The following is a 23,962-nucleotide window of genomic DNA, read 5'->3' on the forward strand; positions in this document are numbered from 1 at the left end:
ATCAATGCGGGGGGATGTTTTGAACGTGGAGGAAAAACAGGAGTATGCTCTATCCTGGGGGTGAAGCCATCTCCACACCTCCTGGAAGTCTGTTGCCAGGGCCCACGTACCAAGATCAGGATTGAAAGTCGCTTGTGAGGAGAAACCAAGGTCTTTTTGGCCAAAAGGTGGGATTAGGATCATGTTGGTCCTTTCCTCTCTGAATTTCCTTAAGACCAACAGAATTAGAGGAAATGGGGGAAAGGCATAACACATTCGGAACTCCCATGGATGAGCTAGCACATCTATGCCTAAGGCTTGATCTTCTCGGTGAAGAGAAAAGAACCTGCGTGCTTTCGAGTTTTGCTTGCTGGCAAACAGGTCCACCTGGGGGAACCCCCACTTTTCAGAGATCATTAGAAAGATTTCCTGGTTCAGGGACCATTCTGACTCTGATAACCTCCTTCTGCTGAGTAGACGGGATTGAGGCTGTAAAAGTCCCAGCACCGCCATAGCTGACCAAACAGAGTGTACAGTTTGTTTGCATCGGTTTCACCGCCTCGCAAATCTTCTCCAATTTCGCCTGTGGTAAGAAAACCTTCTGAAGGACGGAATTGATCATGTACCCCAAAAATACCACCTCCTGGCTTGGGATTAGGTTTGACTTCTCCAAGTTGAGTAGCCATCCCAGCTCCCTGAGGTGCGTTTATGCCATCTGTAGATTTGCCAAAAGCTGTTCCCTGAAATCCGCAAAGAACAACAGATCATCTAGGTATGGGACCACGGAAATTCCCCTCAGCTTCAATGGCTCCAGGGCTTCTGCCATGATTTTCCTGAAAATCCTGGGGGAGAACGAAAGCCCAAAAGGTAAGGCCCTGAACTGTAGGTGCCAGATTGAAGTTCCCAGGTTGACTGCCAGACAAAAAGAACTCTGGGAGGCTTGGGCAATCGGGACGTGCAAGTATGCATCCGTCAAGTCTAAAGAAGGCCTTAAAGCAGTTCGGGGCCAACAACTTGGTTATTGAGTGGATTGTGTCCATTTGAAAGTGCTTGTATCGAATTGATCTGTTCAAAATTTTCAAATTTAGGATCAACCGGATATTTCCCTGAGGGTTTTTTCACCAGAAAGATGTGTGAATAAAACCCTTTGCCCTCCTGGGGCTTCGGGACCTGAACTACTACCTCCTGCTGGATCAGCTCCTGTAATAGGTTCATCATTGCGGAGGCCTTTTCTTGGTCCTTTGGGAGCGCCGTAACATAAAACCTGCTTGGAGGAGGATCTGAGAATTCTAGCCTGCAACCCTGAGCAATTATATTCCTCACAAACAGGCTTGTAGAAGGAAGGTTGCCAATCTCCCCCCTACTAGAACTCGATCGTCACTTGCTTTTGATAGGCTGTTCTGAGGAAGCCCAGGTCCACGGCCTCTTGCTGCCATCCCCACCCTTTCAGGACTGTTGAACAGCACATAAATTCTTTTTCACGGCCGGTTTCTTTTTGAGTCATTTTTAGTGCCGCTTTACTGTCGTTTTAGCCCCCGCTAGCGGCTGAAAAAAGGTTAAGACCGCCCACAAAGCCGCTTTCACACCGGAGTGAAAGGAGACGTTTTTTTCCAGGTGCTATTTTTAGAACTGTAGCGCCTGAAATACGCCTCAGTGTGAAAAGGGGCCTAAAAAGGTACAGGCCGATTTTGTCATTGAGGGGCCAATGAGGGGGGGCATGTATTGTAAAATCTTGGATGAGAACCTTCTTACCTAAGCCAGAACACTGAAGATGGGTCATGGATGGGTCTTCCAGCATGACCCAAAACACACAGCCAAGGCAACAAGGAAGTGGCTCAAAAAGAAGCACATTAATGTCATGGAGTGGCCTAGCCAATCTCAAGAGCTTAATACTATAGAAAATTAATGTAGGGAGCTTAAACTTCGAGTTGCCAAGCGACAGCCAAGAAACCTTAAGAATATAGAGAAGATCTGTAAAGAAGAGTGGACCGAAATCCCTCCTGAGATGTGTGCAAACCTGGTAACCAACTACAAGAAACATCTTACCTCAGGGTTTCTCCACCAAGAATGAAATCATGTTTTGCTTGAGGATCAAATACTTATTTTACCCACTCAACTGCAACTCAATTTATAATATTTGTATCAGGTTTTTGTTTTTTTTGGTTGATATTCTGTCTCTATCATTTAAAATACACCTATGCCAAAAATTATATAGACCCCTAATTTCTTTGTAAAGTGGGCAAACTTACAAAATCTGCAGAGGATGAAATAAATATTTTCTCCATTGTATATTTACTAAAATAATTTGCATTTCCATGTTCTGTGTACTGTAGGAGACCATATATAACTGAATGCATGGTCCCGGGTTTAATAACACTTTGGATCATAAAAAAAAAAAAAAAAATTAAAATATCTTTAAAAAGCTTCAGCTCTTTAACAGCACACACATCAGAGACAAATCCATTCTTTACAGGATGGCTGTATTCACAAATTTGTATTCTAATAACAGTTGCATTAAACAGTTTCTATTTCAGATGGTATTTTCCTTTCCTTTAATATCATAGTGCTTATTTAAAAAAAATATATATAATTTTTTTTCCTGTACTTACATCTTTATTTTCTAAAATTTCTTGCCTCTTTTGAGGCTCCACCTCTACCAGATCGCTGTCATCGCTAACATTTCCAAAATCTGGCCCATCCATTGGAAGGGGATCCAGGCTCTAAAGAGGAATTCATTAATTAGAACACTTGCAACAATGAAGGACTGGAAGAAATATGCATACACAACTGTTTATAATGAAGTTCATAAAAAAGGAAAACATGCAATCATATTAAGAGGTCTTTGAATATACCATTTACCGTATATACTCGAGTATAGGCCGACCCGAGTATAAGCCGAGGCCCCCAATTTACCCCCAAAAAACTGGGAAACCTATTGACTCGTGTATAAGCCGAGGGTGAGATATGCCTGTCCATCCCTGTGTGTGTGTCCATCCATCCATCCATCCCTGTGTGTGTGTCCATCCATCCATCCATCCCTGTGTGTGTGTGTGTGTCCATCCATCCATCCATCCCTGTGTGTGTGTGTGTGTCCATCCATCCATCCATCCCTGTGTGTGTGTCCGTCCATCCATCCATCCCTGTGTGTGTGTGTGTGTGTGTGTGTGTGTGTGTGTGTGTGAGGCCTTGTGTGTCCAGCCTACCTGTGTCCCCAGCCTCCGTCCGGTCCCGAGCCTCCGTCCGGTCCCGTCCGGTCCGGTCCCGTCCCGTCCCGAGACTCCGTCCGGTCCCGTCCCGTCCCGTCCCGAGACTCCGTCCGGTCCCGTCCCGTCCCGAGACTCCGTCCGGTCCCGTCCCGAGCCGAGCCGAGCCTCCGTCCGGTCCCGTCCCAGGATCACCGCTCTTCGTCGGCGCCCATTTTCCTGTTCAAATGCCGCGCCTCCCTGTCTGTGATAGGCGGAACACAATTTCCCAGCAGTCTGTGTTCCGCCTATCACGGCCATCCTTTCATCCTCGTCCGTAGTACGAGGATGAGCGGATGTCCGTGATAGGCGGAACACAGGCTGCTGGGAAATTCAGTGTTCCGCCTATCACAGGCGAAGGCGGAGCCGGAGGCGCGGCTTTTGAATCAGAATGGCCGCTGTCTGTCTGCTCGACACGCTGATCGAGCGGGCAGACAGCGATGACTCGAGTATAAGCCGAGGGGGGCACTTTCAGCCTCAAAAAAGAGGCTGAAAATCTCGGCTTATACTCGAGTATATACGGTACTCACTTAGCACATTGATACTTTGGTGAACACTGAAGCATTCACATCAGTCTGCCCTAGAGGAGCTCACAATCTGATGACCTTGAGTCACAGACATCCAGGGCTGTGTCACCCATGAGGCCAATTGAGGGAGGTGAGGACACTCAGTCCATGTTCAGTGCCTGGGCTGCACAGCATCTCAGATTGTTATGGTGCCACCTGTACAAGAACAAATGATGCAATGCTGTGCAGCTCAGCCACCTCAGGTGACATTCACCACTGGCACAGTTCTGCACACACCCAAAAGGTACAGTTTTAATAGAAGCCAGCTAACCAACCAAGAGGTTTTTTTTTGGGGGGGGGGGGGGAGCTGTTACAGGATATTGGAGTTCTAAGAGGAAACCCACACAAAAGAGGGCACAGAGGACAGAGGGGGGTTATTATAGCCCAACTTCAGGCAAAAAAAATAAAATAAAAAAAAAAAGAAGGATCTCTTGCAGTGGGAATGAGCCTGCACTGCAATGGATAATTGCTGGTCTAGGAGAACAACCAAAAAAGGATTTACTTAACTGATCCACCACTCCTCCTCACTGCTAGACTGGTCCCTGCAATCTCTTCTCCTCCATGCTCCAGCAATCTAGGATCCTGATGTCATCAAGACCAAAGCAAAGCACTGTCCACAGCACCACATTGGATGCATGGACGCTAAGCCTACGTTCACACCGCAGCTGAACTCGCACAATTTCAAACCCACTCAGTCCCACTTCAGGAGTGATTTGAGAGACATCTGTTGGTGCACAGATGTCTATTGGAAAAAAAAAAAAAAAAAAAAAAAAAAAAAAAAAAAAAAAAAAAAAAAAAAAAAAAAAAATCGCCCCCAAAGTCGCCAAAAAGTGCAGGAACAATTTTTGGGAATCCCTGCAGCACTGCAAAGTCGCACCGATTCGGACAGTGCTGCTGCCGGCAACAGGCTCCGATTTGGCATGAGATTTGACATATCAAATCGACCCAATGTGAATGTAGGCTAAGGGACAGTCCACCGTCCGAGCATGGGGGAGCACCATCAGCCGCTTTCTTTTCTCCCCTTGACAATCAATCACCAGATCATTTAAAATGTTCTTGAGTTGTGCTTTAACAAAGCTGCGGATCAATTAATGTGAAATTTGTGTGCAAAAACGTTAGCATAAATCTTTGGGTCGGTTTTGCCACCAAAGTGAGAGTTTTAGTTTTGCCCAATAGTGTGACTATCTGCCTCCTTTCTCTCTTGGGCCTCAAAAGTAAGCGGTTACTTAGTGATGAAAGCTAGCCTCAAATCTGTCAAAGAACTTAGAAAACGCTATGAAGAACCTACACCATAGGGGTCCTGGCTTCCCACAAACACTGGGAACGAGTGACCAGAACCGTCTCATTGTTTGCAGTTGCTAATGTGACACTTCTTTTAGTACAATGCAAGTTAGGGACAGATTGGTTTTTGGGATGCAATGTGTGTGATAAATTAGGCGCCATGAAAATGATCAGATCTGTGTTCAGCGCCCATGTGTTGCCAAAAATCAAAAAACACAGCACAAGGGGCATGTGCCCCCCCCCCCCCCCCCCGTGTTGATTATTTTTCTTTATTAATTAATTAGTACTCTGTCCTACACCCATCATGCCCTCCCCCTGCCGGATATTATTCCGGTACAGGGGAGTCCATACAACCAATGGGCTGTCACAGGCTCTAATCAAGAGTCTGACTATGCATTCCATTTCCGCCATTCATAGAATACATACTAAAGCTTTTATGAACAGAAAGTAATCCAAGGACGGACGACAGGCAACCGATTAATAGCCCTGCCCCCCTCCCACGACTCATAGATCGTGTTCAATTCATAGAAGCTATAGTACGGCTTCCAGGATGGAGGAGCTGCGTAGAAAAGAAGGGCATATTCGGGCAATTTTGATGAGTGCCTGTGACAGTCCACTAGTTGTATAAACCCCCACCACACTGAAAGATTATAGTGGTGTGGGCAGAATGAAGGAGAAATACTACTTACAGCAGAGGAATCAACACAAGGGACACTTCCTGTAAGTTATGTCCCTTGTGCTGATTTTCTTCTACGGTGTGTTTACCAAACTCAAATATGACCATTTTCATAGTCACATTAGCAACTGCAAACAATGAGACAATTCTGATAAATATTACCCAGAGTTTGTGGGAAACCAGGACCCCAATGTTGCAAGCCATAAGTGCTGCTGTATGCTGCAATCCCAGCATGTCCCATTTGATGCTCACACACACACAGCTGTACAATTTGCTGCATACAGCTAAGGAGTCCATCACACTGCTCTGTTCTGGTCCACAGAGTTTAGTGGTGTAAACAGTCCTGCATAGGAGCTGTCTTTTAAGCTGTATGCATGTAAACAGGAGTTCAGCATAGATGGACCCTACTGGCCATTGCTCAGTGCCGACCGGCAACTATAAATGCATTAAGAAAATAAAACCATCTGGAAACGCATCAAAAGTGCACCAGAATGTGCCAAAAACACGATAAAACTGGGAATGCAGAAACATAACAGGAACGGATATGCAGTGTGTTTGTGGTGTGAACCGGCCAGTATGACAGAATACAACTGTAAAAGTGATTATTGAATTATCATTTTCGAGCATGCGTGGAATTTTGTTTTTCAGGTGAATACTGTAGTGATTAAAATGAATATCCTTCGTTCTGGTATAATACGAGAAAAATGTTCATGTTTGTCCCTTCTGATAGCTTTGGGTGAACTGTCATGATCGGTTCTGGAAAGCTGTGTACTAATCATCCGATTATACCAAAAGCGGTATTCTTCGGGTGATTTTCTGATGGTGTGTACTTGGCATAGGATGGCAGCTTCCTTTGCTGAAAAGGACAGGAGGGTTTAGTTGCGCTGTAATCATGTTGCAGTGATGTATGTGCAGAATGACCTTGGCCTTCAATTGTTCAACACCAGCTGAGCTCATTCTAAAGCCTCATACACACGATCGGATTGTTGGCCAACAAAAACGGTGGACTTTTGTCCAAAGGGCGTTGGCCCAAACTTGTCTTGCATATACGCGGCACACAATTGTCGGCCAACAATTACAAAGGTAGTGCCGTACTACATGGTCTTTCAGCTCTTTAGCGCCGCCCTTTGGGCTCCTTCTGTCAATTTTGTGTTGGTTAAGGTTTGGCAAGTGTTGATTCTCGCTTCTCAGTTTGTCAGACATGTTGCAGAATCGGAGGAGATAACGTGTTATTTATTATTGGCCTTGGAGTTATTGCTTTGACATTATTATTTTTGTTGAATAATGATTTGATATGTTTTCTATATTTGTGGATGCATAGAATGCACTTTTTGGTTAAGTTCTATTGGCTGATAGCATGTCTAATTTTTTTTTTTTTTTTTTTTTTTTTTAAACGCACAATAAAAAAAAAAAAAAAAAAAAAAATGTGGAGAATAATACTTGGCTCTGTGTTTTACTTCAAATGACAGTTTGGGAGTAGGCAGTTACATTTTAAAAAAATACTATGTAAAATTTACAAGGAACACCAACATAGTTGTATCTTTGATCTTAACTAGAAAATGCATTTCCTGGAGAAAATGCATGGGAATGCTGAATAGCATCAAAACTGCCCCATCATATTCCTCTATTATAAATCAGTACATGGTGTGTCTGTGCTCTCCCCCACTGCCCATCACTGTGTATAAGAAGCTTTGGTAACCATGGAAACAAAACAGACAATAAAAGCCTGGCTGCCTTAAACTTAATGAAATTTTCACTAATCTTAAAAACAGCTTTTTCACAAAAACTGTAAAAGATATCAAACTGAAAAGATATAGCCAGATAGCTGAATATTTGTGAACATTTAAAGTTTGTTTGGTGTCTGTAGGTGAAAGTATGAAGGAGCTGAAACTTTTGGCAACAAGATTTTACGGATTTTAAGCATGCTCTCATTTACTTCAATGTTCAAAAAAAAAAAAAAAAAGTGTTAAAAAAGGTCAATATTTTAAAAAGTATAAATAGTAGAAAAAAAGTTGAAGGAGAGCACACATCAACTGAAAGAGCTGAACATTTTAAAAGTTGAATGGCTTTAATAGCTGAAAGTATGCAGAAGTTACACAGAGCCAAAAACACGCACGGAAAAATAAAATTAAAAAGATGATGATTAATAAATAAAAAAAATAAAAAAAAACAATAGTGGGACTGCTAAAGCATTCCCACTAATAACTATAGGATAACAGTGTTGTGGTAACTTGCAAAAAAAATAAAAATATATATAATATTATTCTTGATATCACTAGAAAAAAAATCCTTTGAAAAGTCATTTGCAATAACTCCATCAGTATCACCAGCAAAGCAGCTTCATTATTATCTCACTAAAGAAGAAGAGAATGTGCGCTGCATTTGGAGATTTCATAATTTGCCACGTCACAAATGTTAACGTGATTGTAAACCCTTACAACACACTTTGACCTACAGGTAAGCCTAGATTAAGGCTTACCTGTAGGTCCAAGAAATATCTCCTAAACCTACAAGGTTTAGGAGATATCTTCCAAAAAACAGGCACGCAGGCGCACCGAGCGCGGCACCGTCAGCGGCAAATATGCCGTGCGTGGCGGCTCCCGTGCGCATGACGTCATCGCGGCTTCGCCAAATGACAGCAACGGAGTGGCGAGACCCACCGAGAAGATGGATGCGCCGGACTACAGGGGACAGCGGTGACTTCGCTGGCTCCTGTGTCAGGTAAGTGACACATAATGGGCTACTATGCGATGCATAGTAGTCCATTATACTTTACCTTTGCAGGGAATGAAAGAGGAAGTTAACCCATTAGGGTTTAATTCTGCATTACAAACGCTAGTTTACAAGACCGAGCGCTTCTGGCTCGTCCTTGCTTTCGAGCATGCGTCTTACTACTTTGGACTTTTGTCTGACGGACTTGTGTACAAATCTGACAACAAACATTTGTTGGCGGCAAATTTGAGAACCTGCTATCCAACATTTCTCTGCAGAAAATCTGACAATTGTGTGATGGAGCGTACCCACGGTCGGATTTACCGTCAACAGCCTGTCATCGAACATTTCCCGCCAGAAAGTCAGATCGTTTGTAAGAAGCTTAAGTGTGTAATCGGTGGTGCCGCTGGCTGCACATGGTTGTCCTTTACATGTCAGCCCTGAGCAGCGACCAATCGGTTCCACATACACTGGATGCATGTAAACGTTGCAGAAATGTCACATGCACACAACTATATACACTGATCTCACTGCTATCAGATCCTGTGTAATATACACCAATGGGAATGAACCATGGAAGGTGATCATTTCAAGGAAAGAAAAAAACTGCTATTGGGTAGTCGCCTGTCAGCGCCTTCAAATATCTGCACTGCCCTTCGCCCTCTACGGCCAAACCTCGGGTCATTCCGCAGTGGCGGAGCTCCAGCAGCGGGGGGAGGGGAGGGGAGGGGGAAGTTGCCCGCCTCCTGCGCTGTGCGGGGGGAGCTCACCCTCACTACAAGGACTGGAGTTGTACCCAGAGGGAATATCATTGTAAGGATGCAGAGACTTCTCACTTCCTGTTGTGTCTCTGGGACAGGAAGTGCAGGAGAATCTGCCATAGGGGACAGCTGCCACCACCAAATAAAAAAAAAGGGGGGGGGGGTTGTGTCATGAGGAAAAACTGGAGGCTGCCATCTGTTTTTGGGAATGCTAATTGCCTGGCTGTCATGGGGTGTAGAAGGAGGGATCTAAGGAAGTCTAACACTCAGCGGGAGCATTTTCTTCAGGAGGCCAGCACTGTTTGTCAGACTGACATCCATCATCAATCATCCTGTGGAGGCCGCTCAGCCCACCTCTATGAACACACAATAAAGAGAGCAATCCCATTCCTCCCTAGAATGTGAGCAACCCATAGCCTCACCCGGGCGTGCACCGTCCCCATGTCTCCGGTGTGTCCCAGGCGCCGCTCCCCGCTCTGACCCCGACTGTCACCTCCACACAGCGGCCGGACACAGCGCTGTCACCGAGCACTGGAGGCCGCCATGACACCCCGACAGTCCCCGCCCACTACGCGCTCTCATTGGACAGAAGAGGCCAATGGCGTGTCGCTAAGGCTGACTGTGATCACGTGACAGCGCTGAGGGGCGGGAGCCGCGTGTCATGCGAGAGAGATAGTGAGATAGTGTTATTCCTGATACATTCACCACTTGTCTACCAGGGACTTTTACCCCCTTCCTGCCCAGGCCAATTCTCAGCTGTCAGCGCTGTCACACTTTGAATTGCGCAGTCATGTTACACTGTAACCATGGGGGTTATTTACTAAAGGAAAATCCACTTTGCACTGAAAGTGCACTTTTAAGTAAAGTCACTGTAGAGCTGAGGAGGGTCATGCAAGGAAAATAAAAAACAGCATTTTAGCTTGCACATGATTGGATGATAAAATCAGCAGAGCTTCCCCTCATTTCAGATCTACCCAGGGCTCGAGTCCTGCGGGAACGCGTGGGAACGGCGTCCCTGCACTTTTTTCACAGCAGGAACACCGTTCCCTTTGCAGGACTAGAGCCGCCCCTGCCAAATGAGATGCATGCAGAGTAGCGCAGGAAGCGCCTGTCTGTAATAGGTTCTCTCTCTTGTCACTCAGCGCTGTTCGCTCCCCGGCGGCCCCTCCTCTCTTCTCGTCTATCCCCATTGGCTTGTGACATCATCTGGGATAGACAAGAAGAGAGGAGGGGCCACCGGGGAGCAAGCAGTGCTGCGTGATATGAGAAAGAACTTACTACAGACAGGCACTTCCTGCACTACTCTCCATACTGGCAAGTAAGATCCCCTCATGTGCCCTGTAATGTGCCCCATAATGTGCCCTGATGTGCTATGTGCCTCATAATGTGCCCTGGTGTGCTATGTGCCCCATAATGTGTCCTGATGTGCTATGTGCCCTTATGCGCTATGTGCCCCATAATGTGCCCTATAATGCGCCATAATCTACTCCGATGTGCCCCGTGCCCTGATGTGCCATAATGTGCCCCATGCCCTGATGTGCTATGTGCCCCATAATGTGCCCTGAAGTGCCCCATGCCCTGATGTACTATGTGCCCCAAAATATGCCCTGACGTGCTATGTGCCCATAATGTGCCATGTGGCCCGATGTGCCCTGATGCGCTATGTGCCCCATAATGTGCCCTGATGTGCCATGTGCCCTAATGTGCCCCATGCCCTGATGGGCTATGTGCCCGAATGTGCCCCATGATGTGCCATAATGTGCCCTGGTGTGCTATGTGCCCCATAATGTGCCATAATGTACCCCGATGTGCCATGTGCCCTATGCCCTGATGTGCTATGTGCCCCAAAATATGCCCTGATGTGCTATGTGCCCTGAAGTGCCCCGTGCCCTGATGTACTGTGCCCCAAAATATGCCCTGATGTGCTATGTGCCCATAATGTGCCCCATGCCCTGATGTGCCATGTGGCCTGATGTGCCCCATGCCCTGATGTGCTATGTGCCCCATAATGTGCCCTAATGTGCCATGTGCCCTAATGTGCCCCATGCCCTAATGGGCTATGTGCCCCATAATGTGCCCGAATGTGCCCCATGATGTGTCCGAATGTGCCCCATGCCCTGATGTGCTATGTGCCCCATAATGTGCATCAATGTGCCATGTGCCCTGATGTGCCCCATGCCCTGAGGTGCCCCGTTGTCCAATTTTTTTTTTTGGTGGGGGAGTGGATCTTGGGTGGGAGTGCCCACACTTTTTTCGCCAGGACTTGACCCCTGGATCTACCCCTTAGATTTAGAGCGACTGCACTTCTAAGTGCACTTCCAGTGCAAAGTAGATTTTCCTTTCGTAAATAACCCCCACTGTTAAATTTTTATCATCTTCTTCACACAAATAGAGCTCTCTTTTGGTGGTATTTAACCACTTCAATTCCAGGCACCTTCCCGCCCAGGCCAATTTTCAGCGCTGTCGCACTTTGAATGACAATTGTGCGGTCATGCTACACTGTACCCAAACACATTTTTTATCATTTTGTTCCCACAAATAGAGCTTTCTTTTGGTGGTATTTGATCACCTCTGCAATTTTTATTTTTTGCGCAACAAATAAAAGACCGAAAAATTTGAAAAAAAAAAAAGTTTTTCTTTGTTTCTGTTAATTTTTTTTTGTAAGTTTTCTTCTTCAATGAAGGGAACTGATGAGGTGGCACTGGTATTGGGCACTAATGGGCACTCGTAGGCGGTACGTATGGGTGGCACAGATGGGATGGATGGGCACTGATGGGTGGCATTGCTGGGCATTAGTCATTGTATCTGTTACTTTATGGTGCCAGTCAGTGCCCATGTGTGGGCAAAGATTGGGCACATGTGGATGGCCATGGGGTACATACCTGGCCATCCACATGTTGCCCACTTCCCTGATGGTCCAGTGGGGGCATCTGGGGGGGGGCTGTACTGATGATCAGCGCAAACCCCCCCTGTCAGGAGAGCCACCGATCTCGCGTCTGTCAGACGCGAGTGAGGAAAAGCCGATCAACAGCTTTTTCTGTTTATATCGTGATCAGCTGTGATTGGACATGGCTGATCACGTGGTAAAGAGTCTCTATCGGAGGCTCTTTACTCACATCAGTGTAGCGGTGTGTCAGACAGACACACGGCTCCACCGATCGCCACGATGCGCGCACCCACGGGTGAACGGCAGCTGTTATCCTGAAGGACATCATATGATGCCCAGTCAGGATAACTGAACCACCACCCAGCCGTCATTTTGCTATAAGCCAGACAGGAAGTGGTTAATCACTGCTAGGATTTTTTATTTTTGCCCCAAAAAAAAAAAAAAAAAAGGCACTAAAAATGTTGAAAAAAAAAATAAAAAAAAAGGTTTTTCTTAGTTTCTGTCAGTAAATGTTGTAAAGAAGTAATTTTTCTCCTTAACTCGTGTGTTGATGTGGTGGCACTTATGGACACTGATTAAGTGGCATTACAATTTGCATTCATGTATGCCAAAATTCATTTTAGTGCATTTTTTTCCCCAAACAAAAATTCTTTATTTATTCAAGTAAGTATCCAACAAACCAATGCATGCAAAAATAGCAATTCCTAAAAATGTTTATGGAAAGAGAAAAAAGAAAGAAGTGACAAATATTTTTTTTTAATTCTACAAGGTCTCCTTTTAGGACATTTAAAAATGTTTGGGCATTTAGGTTGTTTTCTAGCCAAAACTTAAAAAAAAAAAAAAAAAAAAGTTAGTTACTGCGGCCCCAAAGTAGTTGACTGATATTCGTTAGAAGAGTCTGAAATAAAGAAGCATTACAAGACGAAGAGTTGTAACACGCTGCCAACAAACTGCACGATCTGATGGTACAATCTCCATTAGGTGTAACCACACCTACAGAATGTAGGGTGATGACCCCTCTGGTTGGAAATAGATGGAATGGATTCTTTAGGTAGACCTTTGTACTATTGCCATCTGGGGAACTCTGTAGGCTAGAAACCAGTTTTTTTTAGCACTGCCTGTGCCTCTTGCCTTTCAATTGAATGCACTCCTGGATAGTAAAACCTGTCAGGAGTTCTAATCCTTCCCCATCCTATCAAAAATTATTAGATAAAGTGAAGGAATGTTAAACCCCCTCCTGTTTTTTTTTTTTTTTTTTTCCCCATTTGCCGATACCTTATTGTAGCTCTTTCAATATATTTGAGCATGTTGGTCACTAGTTGTTCAGGAGAAAGTGCATTCAGCAAATAGTCACTGATAAAGAATTATCTGAGAACCGATGACCCATGAAAGACTTATGCCCTGTACACGGTCGTAAATTCCAACGGAAAAGGTCCGATCGGATTATATTGTCGGAAAATCCGATCGTGTGTGGGCTCAATCGCACTTTTCCGTCGGAAAAAATTTGAGAGCAGTATCTAAAATTTTCCCACAACAAAATCCGTTCAGACTTTTTACGATCGTTTGTAGAGAATTTCTATCGGACAAAATGCCACGCATGCTCAGATCAAATTACGAGACCAAAGCTATTGGCTACTAGCCTCAACGTTCGTAATGAACGAACGTCATCACGTTCCGAACGATCGGATTTTCCGAGAACTTTGTCCGACAGTGTGTATACAAACACCAGTTTAGGACAAAATCCGTATGAAAAAAATCCAACGGATTTTGTGGTCGGAATTTCTGACCGTGTGTACAAGGCATTAGGCTACTTTCACACTGGGGCGTTTTGGGCGATGTCATTAAAGCAGTGATATATTTAGTGGCCCTTTATTGTCGTTTTAGCTGCGCTATGTGGCCGTTAGCGAGCAGTTTTAACCCCTGCTAGCGGGTGAAAAAGGGTTAAAACCGCCCGCAAAGTGGGGTTGTAGCACTGCCCCATTGTTTTTCTATGGGAAGGGGAGCTTTAGGAGTGGTAAATTCACCGCTCCTACAGTGCTCCAAAGATGCGGCTTGCAGGACTTTTTTGACCGGCCTGCAAGCGCACCGCTCCAGCGTGAAAGCCCTCAGGGCTTTCACGCTGGAGAGACAGCAGCGGCTGCTTCAGGGCGCTTTGCAGGTGCTATTTTTAGCGCTGTAGTGCCTGCAAAGTGCCCCAGTGTGAAAAGGGCCTAAGTGCTCTGTTCCTACTTACTGGCTGTCGAGAGCAGGGTCCTTAAGATGATACAGTTTGAAGAGTTCATTAAAGAATTTGCAGATGCTAAGCGCAGGAAGAAAGACTTTGTACAGTGATAGTGATAAATTGTAATGCCCTATAGTACCTCCAGTCTGAGTAAACTTTTACCAGTATTGTGCATTATATTTAAAATGATCATATCCATGAAAAATACTGAGGATTTAAATCTCTTCCACCCTTCACATAGTTTCAGGTCTGACTCCTAATTAAAATGCCCATATATCCCAATTCTGGGTGTATTTAAATAATACAAATATATACAATATGTAATTACTGTCACCATTTCAAAGTAAACACCTTATAGTAGCGATTATCTGCTATTTGTACATTTTAGTTTTAACCCCATTACTAAACATCTTAGGCCTGGTAAACAACTACCGTATATACTCGAGTATAGGCCGACCCGAGTATAAGCCGAGGCCCCCAATTTACCCCCAAAAAACTGGGAAACCTATTGACTCGTGTATAAGCCGAGGGTGAGATATGCCTGTCCATCCCTGTGTGTGTGTCCATCCATCCATCCATCCCTGTGTGTGTGTCCATCCATCCATCCATCCCTGTGTGTGTGTCCATCCCTGTGTGTGTGTCCATCCATGTGTGTGTGTGTGTGTGTGTGTGTGTGTGTGTGTGTGTGTGTGTGTGTGTGTGTGTGTGTGTGTGTGTGTGTGTGTGTGTGGCCTTGTGTGTCCAGCCTACCTGTGTCCCCAGCCTCCGTCCGGTCCCGAGCCTCCGTCCGGTCCCGTCCTGTCCCGAGCCGAGCCTCCGTCCGGTCCGGTCCCGTCCCGTCCCGAGACTCCGTCCGGTCCCGTCCCGAGCCGAGCCGAGCCGAGCCTCCGTCCGGTCCCGTCCCAGGATCACCGCTCTTCGTCGGCGCCCATTTTCCTGTTCAAATGCCGCGCCTCCCTGTCTGTGATAGGCGGAACACAATTTCCCAGCAGTCTGTGTTCCGCCTATCACGGCCATCCTTTCATCCTCGTCCGTAGTACGAGGATGAGCGGATGTCCGTGATAGGCGGAACACAGGCTGCTGGGAAATTCAGTGTTCCGCCTATCACAGGCGAAGGCGGAGCCGGAGGCGCGGCTTTTGAATTAGAATAGAATGGCCGCTGTCTGTCTGCTCGACACGCTGATCGAGCAGGCAGACAGCGATGACTCGAGTATAAGCCGAGGGGGGCACTTTCAGCCTCAAAAAAGAGGCTGAAAATCTCGGCTTATACTCGAGTATATACGGTATGTGTTTTTGGTGCTTTTTTTGCAGAAACACACTACAGTTCATTTAACATTGTCTCCTATGGGACACATTCACATATATGCTTTAAACCACTGCATATTTGAAAAGGGTCCAGTACTCTTTTCAATGCAAAACGGTGCTTTTTTGGTTCAATAGACTTCAATGAAGAAGATGCAGAAAAGCATGTAGTGCGATTTTGCCACGATTTGCCCTTTTTTTTTTTTATCTGCTCAATAAACAATTGGCAAGCAAAAAAAAAAATAAAAGAAAAAAATGCATTTTTCAGCAAAATCACATTTGCAAAAATGCTAAATACACAGCAAAAAGCACTGCAGAAACAGATCAAAAGCAAACTGCACGGTGTGAACCGAGCCCAATGCTGGCCATACACGTATCGATTGTTGGACGAGAATATTCACACCAAAAATCTTTGTACATTTGCTGAATGAAAGAATTTTTGAAAATTTTACTTGCTTTTAGCATTACATTTTAAAGTTAAGGTAATTTCCAAATGAAAACCATAAACTGTCTGAAAATTCCTTTGACCAAGAAGTTTTCTATTCTGCGCCTTCGAATTTTCCCCATCACTGTGGTTGAAAAGGAACGTTGTTTTGGCCTCACTAACAATTAGAAAATCGAACAAACCACCTTAAAAAAAATTTTTTTAAAAAGCAGACATTGTTTTTGTATGGTCTGAACCAGGACTTAAGGTCTCATGGGGGATGAACAGACTGTCTTAAATGCAACAGAGCCCCAATTGGCTACAGGTTCATCCTCCTCTACTCCCCATGTGATTACTGCTGTGCAAATTATAGGAAGACAATAAGAACAAAATGTAAGTAAGCTCTACTTTATAAATAATGCCTACATAAGTAAATTCAATTTATTTTTTATATTAGAACTGTCTGGATTTCAGCTCTAAACTGTCAAACTGTCACTTATCACAAATCTAAAAGAAAAAAAAAAAAGACGAAAACACACAAACCATTATATTTCATTTATTTATTTATAGTCCCCATAGGCAGTTGAACATGTGCCCTATTTCTTCAAGACAATTTATACAAAACATAAACCAAGTAATGGCCCTGGAAAAGTGGCCACTGTTTTAAAATCGGCAGCTGTGCATTGTGAAAATATTTCTCCAACATTATTAAATATATATTTTTTTCTCTACACAGAATCAATGAGGTGTTCTGCAAGATATCTGGTAATATTTATACATACATTTTAAGTACACAGAACAGGGAGTCATCTTGTGCGCCAAGCAGATATCCAGCCTGTAAACCAGTCACAAGTAAACAACTTAGCAAGCCGCCAGGCCACACATTTTCTAAAATCCACGTGGCTTACAAAACGGCCACCCAGGTTAGGGTGATATGCATACCATGTAAGTGTGCAGCACCAGTCACAGCACATTCTTGTAAATAAAACAGAAGGTTGAATATTGCACAGTAAAAACAAAGGTGTAGCTGGGTGTCTACAGAACAAGAATACTGAAATACAGATCAGAATATTGGCAAGAAGAAGAACTCAAACAAAAATGGAAGCCTGATGGCCAAGGCCAGATTTCCACAGGCACTGAGGCTTCACTTCGATCAGAAGGCAAAGGGAATAAGCACAAGTCAATGGGGAGGTGTAAAGATGGCAGCCCAGTTCACACTGTTTGGAAAAGGCAGTGCCTCCGAGAGTCCGTGATTGTTTATGCAGCTCATGGTGAGAGAGCAGAAATAATGCACCAATATGGAATTCATCATATCATTATATATTCATACCCGTTAAAATCTTATGAATTGAAAAAAATTTGAGACATCACATGTAAACAGGAGGCTATCTGCAGGAGGAATGGAGAGTAATTTTTTTATTTTATTTTTTATTATAAAATGTAAAACAATCCAGTGCCTTGCTTTTTCTATTTTAAAGAAAATTCTATAAAAGAGATTGGTTCACTGCCCCACAGTGGAGATGGTCAAACCAGACTCACAACAGATCTCAATATCCACAACAATCTGCTTCTCCCTTTCCTGTATCCAGCGCAGTTTGGGAGACTAAGGTGCAATATTTAGGATATCCCCTTTAGTAGTAGCTCAGGTCCTGTTGCGGCCCTGTCAGAAATTGATCGAATACACTCATAAACACAGACCTGCTCATAGCAACCAACCAGCTTCTATCTTTCCAAGTAATTCAACAGAGAGACGTCAGCTTTAGTTTTGCCCATGTTTTCATAAATAGTTTTCATTTCTCTACCGCTTTCCTTGTTAAAACTACAGTATGTTCCATAATAGTTTGGCAGTTTTAGAAATGTAAAAACCTTACCCTAGTCTGCATTACTCAGACAGAACAAAATCAGCATTTCTGCAGAACTAGGTAGTATCACAGAATGCTTTGCAGCAGCTGGAGCATAAAAGCTGATCCTGTGCTTGCCAAGGTCAATTTAAACCTCCGTGGCAGCTTGAATTCTGCAGCTTTCCTATTACTTTCAGAAGCCAGGAGGTGAGAATTCTCCTTAGCATTCAGTTTGCTGCCTTCTCACAAGGTCTCCACGACCGTCACTCAATAATTCCTGAAGAAGGGGACCCTAGCATCTCAGAAATGTTGCATTGGTTGGCAGTAAAAAAACACTGGTGTTCTGGCAAAACTTGGGACTGTGCCATTTGTTGGCAGCGCCAGCCAATATTTCACCCTGAATCAATTTAGGTCTAAACGGCTGGAAGAGGTGTGCTGGGGCTTGTGGATATTTGGACTGAATTCTGTTGTGAAATATCTATAAGTGGAATGTGACCTGTCCATTGACTTTGTATGCAATAGTTGGACAGAACTGGGAAATACCTGAGATTCAGGATAGGAGCCATTGTAGAATTTCATTTGCAAGCAGCCAAGCAAACTAATCCTAGAGTTTGGGAGCAATTGGCCTTTAGAACACTGCAGAAGCACCAGCGGCATCTCGCTGTCTGTACGTGAACATTTGTTCAGTATGTCAAAGTGCTACATTGTTGGCTGAACTTAAAATATCTCATTAAATCACCAAGTTATTAAACTTCTTATATACAGGTGAGAGGTGACAAAGTGGATTCATACAAAACAAGACACTGAACTAAAAACAGTGTACTGGGTGCTGCTTTGATCCCAAGAAAGCATATACCATTTATGAAATCTTGTGCTTAGTAAGTACATTAAAAAATAAATAAAAAAATTAAGAAATGATCTCATACAGAAAAAGAAAGACACATCCATTGAATTAGAAAGGCTTAAAAGAATATAGATAGTTTAAGCATTTTTTAGACACCAAATCTCATAGCAAGGGACCATGGCCTGTCCAATTGATACCAGTTTCAGACATAAGTCATTGTTAAAAAGTTTCCACAGCATGGGAGGATCAGAAGACGCCTCAAGGAGAACTCCATCCACAATTAATTAATTTGGGGGCAGGGGGATTAGTAGGGCTATATAGTTTAAGGTTAAACTTTTATCTGGGACTTCGCTATAAGGATCCACCAATGAGCAGTTGCGTATGTGACACTTCATTTCCACATCACAACTACTTGCCACTTTCAGACTCAAGTGAGACTAAGATAAACCCTATGGAGGAAATTTACAGTGCGGCTCCCAGAGTAAATATTAACCCCTATACATTTCTACAATTTCTTTTGTAAAATTGATTTGTGTGGAGTTCTCTTTGAAGGCTTACTCTTTAGTGATGCAAATTTTCCAAGTGCCAGTTATAGAAAGGGATTTATAGTAGTGCTGTGTAGCTTGTTGGCTGCTGTAAAAAAAAAATTGTATCAAGTATGAAACTTTACATATCCTGAGAATTCAGCACCAAAAAGAAACTTATTACACAGTTCTAGATTCTACTGAAAAATCACTTTTGAAGAAGAGGAGCTCATGTCATCACCAGAGAGGGATAATTCTACTCCGGAGTCATCAGGGTCAAAAGAGGGGAGGCCAAGTTTCCTTGTGTACAAATCAGAATTCAGAGCATCCGAGCTCAGAGGGGAGGAAAAGTCAAACACCCAGCCCTCCAGGTCCATGGAGGAGTAGGTATTGGGATACAGATAGGCGGAGGCCTGCAGGAGTGGAGCTGGAAGGCTTAGGCACTTTCTCAAGGTGCTGTGAACTGGCGGTCTGTAGGGAAAAAAAAATAAAGTTAATTATATACAGTTAAAGGAAAAGAAAAAAAAAACCCACACCACGCAGCAGACACCAATGTTCCACTAATCTGAAAGTCAGGCAAACCACTAAATACACAGATCAAATACATATAAGAGAACTAGAACTTTGCCACACGGCACAGCTTTGGCTGGAGAACCAAATTTGCAATACCCAACCTTCCCTCCAGTAATGCAATATTCACAAGCTTCACCACCAGCAGAAATATCTTTGCATGGTCTTTTGGTCCTGGCATCTTAGGCCATCTTGACTGGCCCAGATGATTCAACTCCTGTCGTCTAGCACCATGGCATGCCAAGAATGTTCACCAAGCAAAAATTTGCAAACTAGCAGGTAGAAAGCTTTTACTGCAGAAAATAAAATTTCTTCTGCAACAAAAAGCCTGCCTGCTTACAAATTTCTTTAAGGCAAATGTCCAGTTTAAGTAAAATCTCCAGGTCTTCCGCTTCCCCCAGCCTGTGAAATTAAAAGTAGCAGCAGACTGACTAGCTCCTCTGCATCATTCTTGCTCTGTTCTCCTACCAACATGCTCCGGTTCGCACATGGGCATTACAGTATAAACGGATGGGCTACTCACATCTCTCAGTCTAAACTCAGCTATAAAAAAAAAAAAAAAATAAAAAAAAAAAAAAAAAAAAAGGACTACAAGTTGAAAGTAAGGTACTTGGGCTGGCCATCGAATATGCAATTTTCTTTCCTTGAGCCACAGGTTGAAGGAAAGAAAATTGTTTGGTTCCCCCATCACAGTCAGTCAATGTTGATGAGGGAATCCCCCTCACTGCCTCAAAATACAATGCTAACTGCCAGCGGTTATAGAATACAAAATTCAATAGGCTGGTTGTACTGAAGTCGTTCAATAGATTATATCAGCACAACAAGCCAGCTCATAGATTTCCTATGGTGGTACAGAACCAGATCTACAGTTCCCAATCATCGCAATTCACGCAGAGAATAGTACCAGCCCTGAACAAATTCTGTAACTACAGGAAGTGCAAAGCCAAGAGTAAAATTGTGAAATAGTAGTAAAAACACTGAGAGGGGAGACTCAGATATGTCTATGCTGCTGAAATGCCAGAGATGATGAAGGTTTGGGGGACTGACATGGGTTGTCTACAGAGGCTGGGAGTAGCCAGAAAAGCACGGTCTTAGGTTTACAGCTATAATCAGATCAGGGTAGCCACCCCAGCCACTTAGGGAAAGTCGACAAGAAACTGGGGCTTCCTACTCGAATGCCTGCCTCACCCCCCCATTTTATTTTTTTCTTCATCTTTGGCAGTCGGTTCTTAGGTGTAATCAGGTTCGTTTTAACAAATGGCCTCATTTACCTTGATGGGAGCAACCTTTTCCTTGCTTGGTGATACATGGAGCCTGCTACAGAGCGCATCCAGCGAACGTCATCTGGGATATCAGGGAACCAATCTACTAACCTAAATATAGAAAAGAAACAGAAAACAGTTAAATTACTTTGATGAGGGTACAACATTAATACACTGCAACTGATAACAGAAAAGTAGCATTTTTATGTGGTATTGCCAAGTGCCGGTTCACACAGGGGCGACTCAGATCCGACTTCAAGTCGCCCCAAGTCACCTCAGGTCGCACAACATGTAGAAATCAATGTAAGTGAATGAGAGCTGTCTTCATGCACACTACTGAAGTCGCTCCGACTTCAGAAAAGGTTCCTGTACTACTTCAATCCGACTTGTAGGCGACTGGTACCCATTGATTTCAATGGAGGTCGCATCCAAGTCGGATCTCCGTCTATACAGAGGCGACTCTCAGAGAATTATATGATGCCCTCTGCCAGGGGCTGTTCAGAACACGTCGTTCACTGCAGCTAGCAGAATATCTTGGTTCAGGAGAAAACGTCAGGCTTTTTGGGTGGACAAAGGAGAAGCAGCATACTGATGGGTTACATTTGCATAAAGATTAAAGCGGACCTTCACCCTAAAGGGCATGTTGTGCTGCCCTGCCTCAACCTCCTCCCCTCTTCTACAAGTGGAAGTTTTTTTTTTTTTATTTTTTTTTTTTAAGTGCTTTATTTGTGCTGAAAAGCAGCAATTCTCATCCAGGTGAGAACTTCCCAGCCTCCTACGCATGCATAGATGTGCCATAGTGCTTGGGTTCCAAGAGCCCTGTGGCACACGCAAAGCCTGGTACCGGGTATGTCCAAAGCCTTCTGCAGTTGTGCCAATGAGCTCTTCCAGGACCCAAAGGTCAGGCAGAGCTTGTGGGCACACCTGCGCACGCAAAAATCCGGGGGCCATCTGCTAGGCAGACTAAAGTTTCCCTTTATCTTCAAATGAAACCCTACTTCAATACATGAAACATGTCACACCTATGCGTATATTTAATTAAACGGACGCCAACAAGTATAACCTGACAATAACCCAAAATGGGCTGACATGAAAGTATGCAATTTAAGTTACATATAAGGCTCTCAGCTAAACGAAAAAACACAATCCATTTACCCAGTCCTTACCTCAGAGCTAAAGAATATGCAGATTCAACTGGCAGAGTACATGGCAGAGCCATATAAGAGGCCACTCTCACAGGCAGGAGACCCGTGATCTGGCTGTAGAGTCCTCCTTTCTCTTTACAGGCTTCCTGCAATGCTGAAACACATATTGGGAATACGTTTAGTGCTTCATTACACCAGGATGTACAGACACTTTTTCAAAGGATCCTATTCAAGCAGAATGAATGGTAAAATACAAGTCAGCACACCAAAAATGAAGGGTGCAGGTCATTCCTCAATGCCGAATGTTGGTGTAAACCTTTAAACGATAACATTTGTCCAATGTCCATACCTTTAAGTCCCTGTACAGAGCATTAGTAGGACCACACCTTAAACATACAGTTCAGTTTTAGGCACAAGTTTAAAAGATTGTTGCGGAACTGGAAAGAGTACAACTGAACTCATAGGGGCTTAGAGGACCTTGGATACAAGAAAAGATGAACCAAAACTGAATTTTCCCTTGAGAACAGGCGATTACTGTCCAACTTCAGGAGAAAAAAAACAAACACACACACACACACTGCAAGGGTTGCATTAACATGGGGTAAATACTTATACCTATTCCTTTCTCCAGAAGGGTCCTTCCAGCACATTGTCTGGTCCTCCGCAAATTGCTTTGCAAGCTGTAACCACCTCCGGTTGCACTCCAGCCTCCTTAGTAAATATAGGGTTAATGTCCTTGTGTTGTACGTGAGGATACCAAGGCTCCTCCAACAGGCCAGAGCTTTGGGAAGAGGAGGAGAGCGCCCAGAGCAGGGGTGTAAGGCATGTACTACAGCTTGCACTTTTACCCCTGGACAGAACAAGCATTTAACCCATGCCGTGCAGGGAGGGAAAGGAGGTTACAGCAAGTTAGTTCCTGCTGAATCAAGTAGATTTATTTAATTTTAAAGCAAAGGGTGGAATGTGTTTCTAAATGCATACAATATAACCAGCTATTGAGAAATAAAAAACTACAGAATGTTCATTCATGGAAAATGAACTGCTGTCAAGGATCAGGAAGAATTATTTCCCCCCTATGAAAACAAACTGGATGATGCTTTATATGGGGCTTGCCTTCCTTTGCATCAGGGGTTTTGTTGTATGCAAGGTTTTTGTTTGTTATGGTTGTTCTTTGGGTGAAGTTGGACATGTGTCTTCTCCGTGTAATTATATAATGGGGTTGAAAGACACCTCTGTGAAGGCCAAGTCATTAATTGGTAGAAGCTGGACACAAGTAAAATATACTGCTTCCACTCAAAGTAAACCAAATTGCAAATCGTCTGACACTAGGTTAGAGTCCTTGTAACTGGTATCTTGACTTGCTTTCTTAGTCTGGAAATAAGTCTGGTCACACATTCAAACCATTAATCCTAGGCACATCAGCATAGGCTACAGACAGCACTCCCACTCTAGCTACCTTTGCAGAGTCTAGGTGGTAGTTTTTCCATTATTCTTCTATCCAGATGCCAACTCTCCTGCTTCACTAGAGGACTCTTCTTTACTCCCATTTCTTCTGCTTTCTTTACATTGGAGGACATGGTGCATTCCGGACTGCTGCAGGAAGTGGAGGTAATGGGCTTCTCTTCCATTAAAGACAGATTTGGTATGGGTGATGGCACGTTTAGGAGATCTAAGGAGAGAAAAAAAATGATATAGATATATATATCTAGATATAGATATCTAGAT

At 43.9% G+C, this 23,962-nt stretch overlaps 2 protein-coding genes across 2 annotated transcripts in view; both read right to left on the minus strand.

The window, feature by feature from the left end:
* SAMM50 (SAMM50 sorting and assembly machinery component) overlaps positions 1 to 9,804 on the minus strand; it is a 44,773-nt gene extending 34,969 nt beyond the window's left edge. Inside the window, exons 1-2 of the mRNA XM_077469388.1 lie at positions 9,640 to 9,804; positions 2,589 to 2,699 (exon numbers count right to left, since the gene is read on the minus strand). Of these exons, the coding sequence (XP_077325514.1) occupies positions 2,589 to 2,699; positions 9,640 to 9,660 (132 nt within the window). The 5' untranslated portion in view covers positions 9,661 to 9,804. The remainder of the gene's footprint in view (positions 1 to 2,588; positions 2,700 to 9,639) is intronic.
* Positions 9,805 to 16,596: 6,792 nt separating this feature from the next.
* LOC143960617 (patatin-like phospholipase domain-containing protein 2) overlaps positions 16,597 to 23,962 on the minus strand; it is a 36,345-nt gene continuing 28,979 nt past the window's right edge. The window contains exons 6-9 of the mRNA XM_077469387.1: positions 23,694 to 23,906; positions 22,259 to 22,391; positions 21,102 to 21,203; positions 16,597 to 19,731 (exon numbers count right to left, since the gene is read on the minus strand). Of these exons, the coding sequence (XP_077325513.1) occupies positions 19,458 to 19,731; positions 21,102 to 21,203; positions 22,259 to 22,391; positions 23,694 to 23,906 (722 nt within the window). The 3' untranslated portion in view covers positions 16,597 to 19,457. The remainder of the gene's footprint in view (positions 19,732 to 21,101; positions 21,204 to 22,258; positions 22,392 to 23,693; positions 23,907 to 23,962) is intronic.

The sequence above is a fragment of the Lithobates pipiens genome, unplaced genomic scaffold (genome assembly GCF_037356315.1).
Source record: "Lithobates pipiens isolate NorthernLeopardFrog02 unplaced genomic scaffold, aLitPip1_a1.2 Scaffold_8, whole genome shotgun sequence".
In the NCBI taxonomy this organism is placed as follows: domain Eukaryota; kingdom Metazoa; phylum Chordata; class Amphibia; order Anura; family Ranidae; genus Lithobates; species Lithobates pipiens.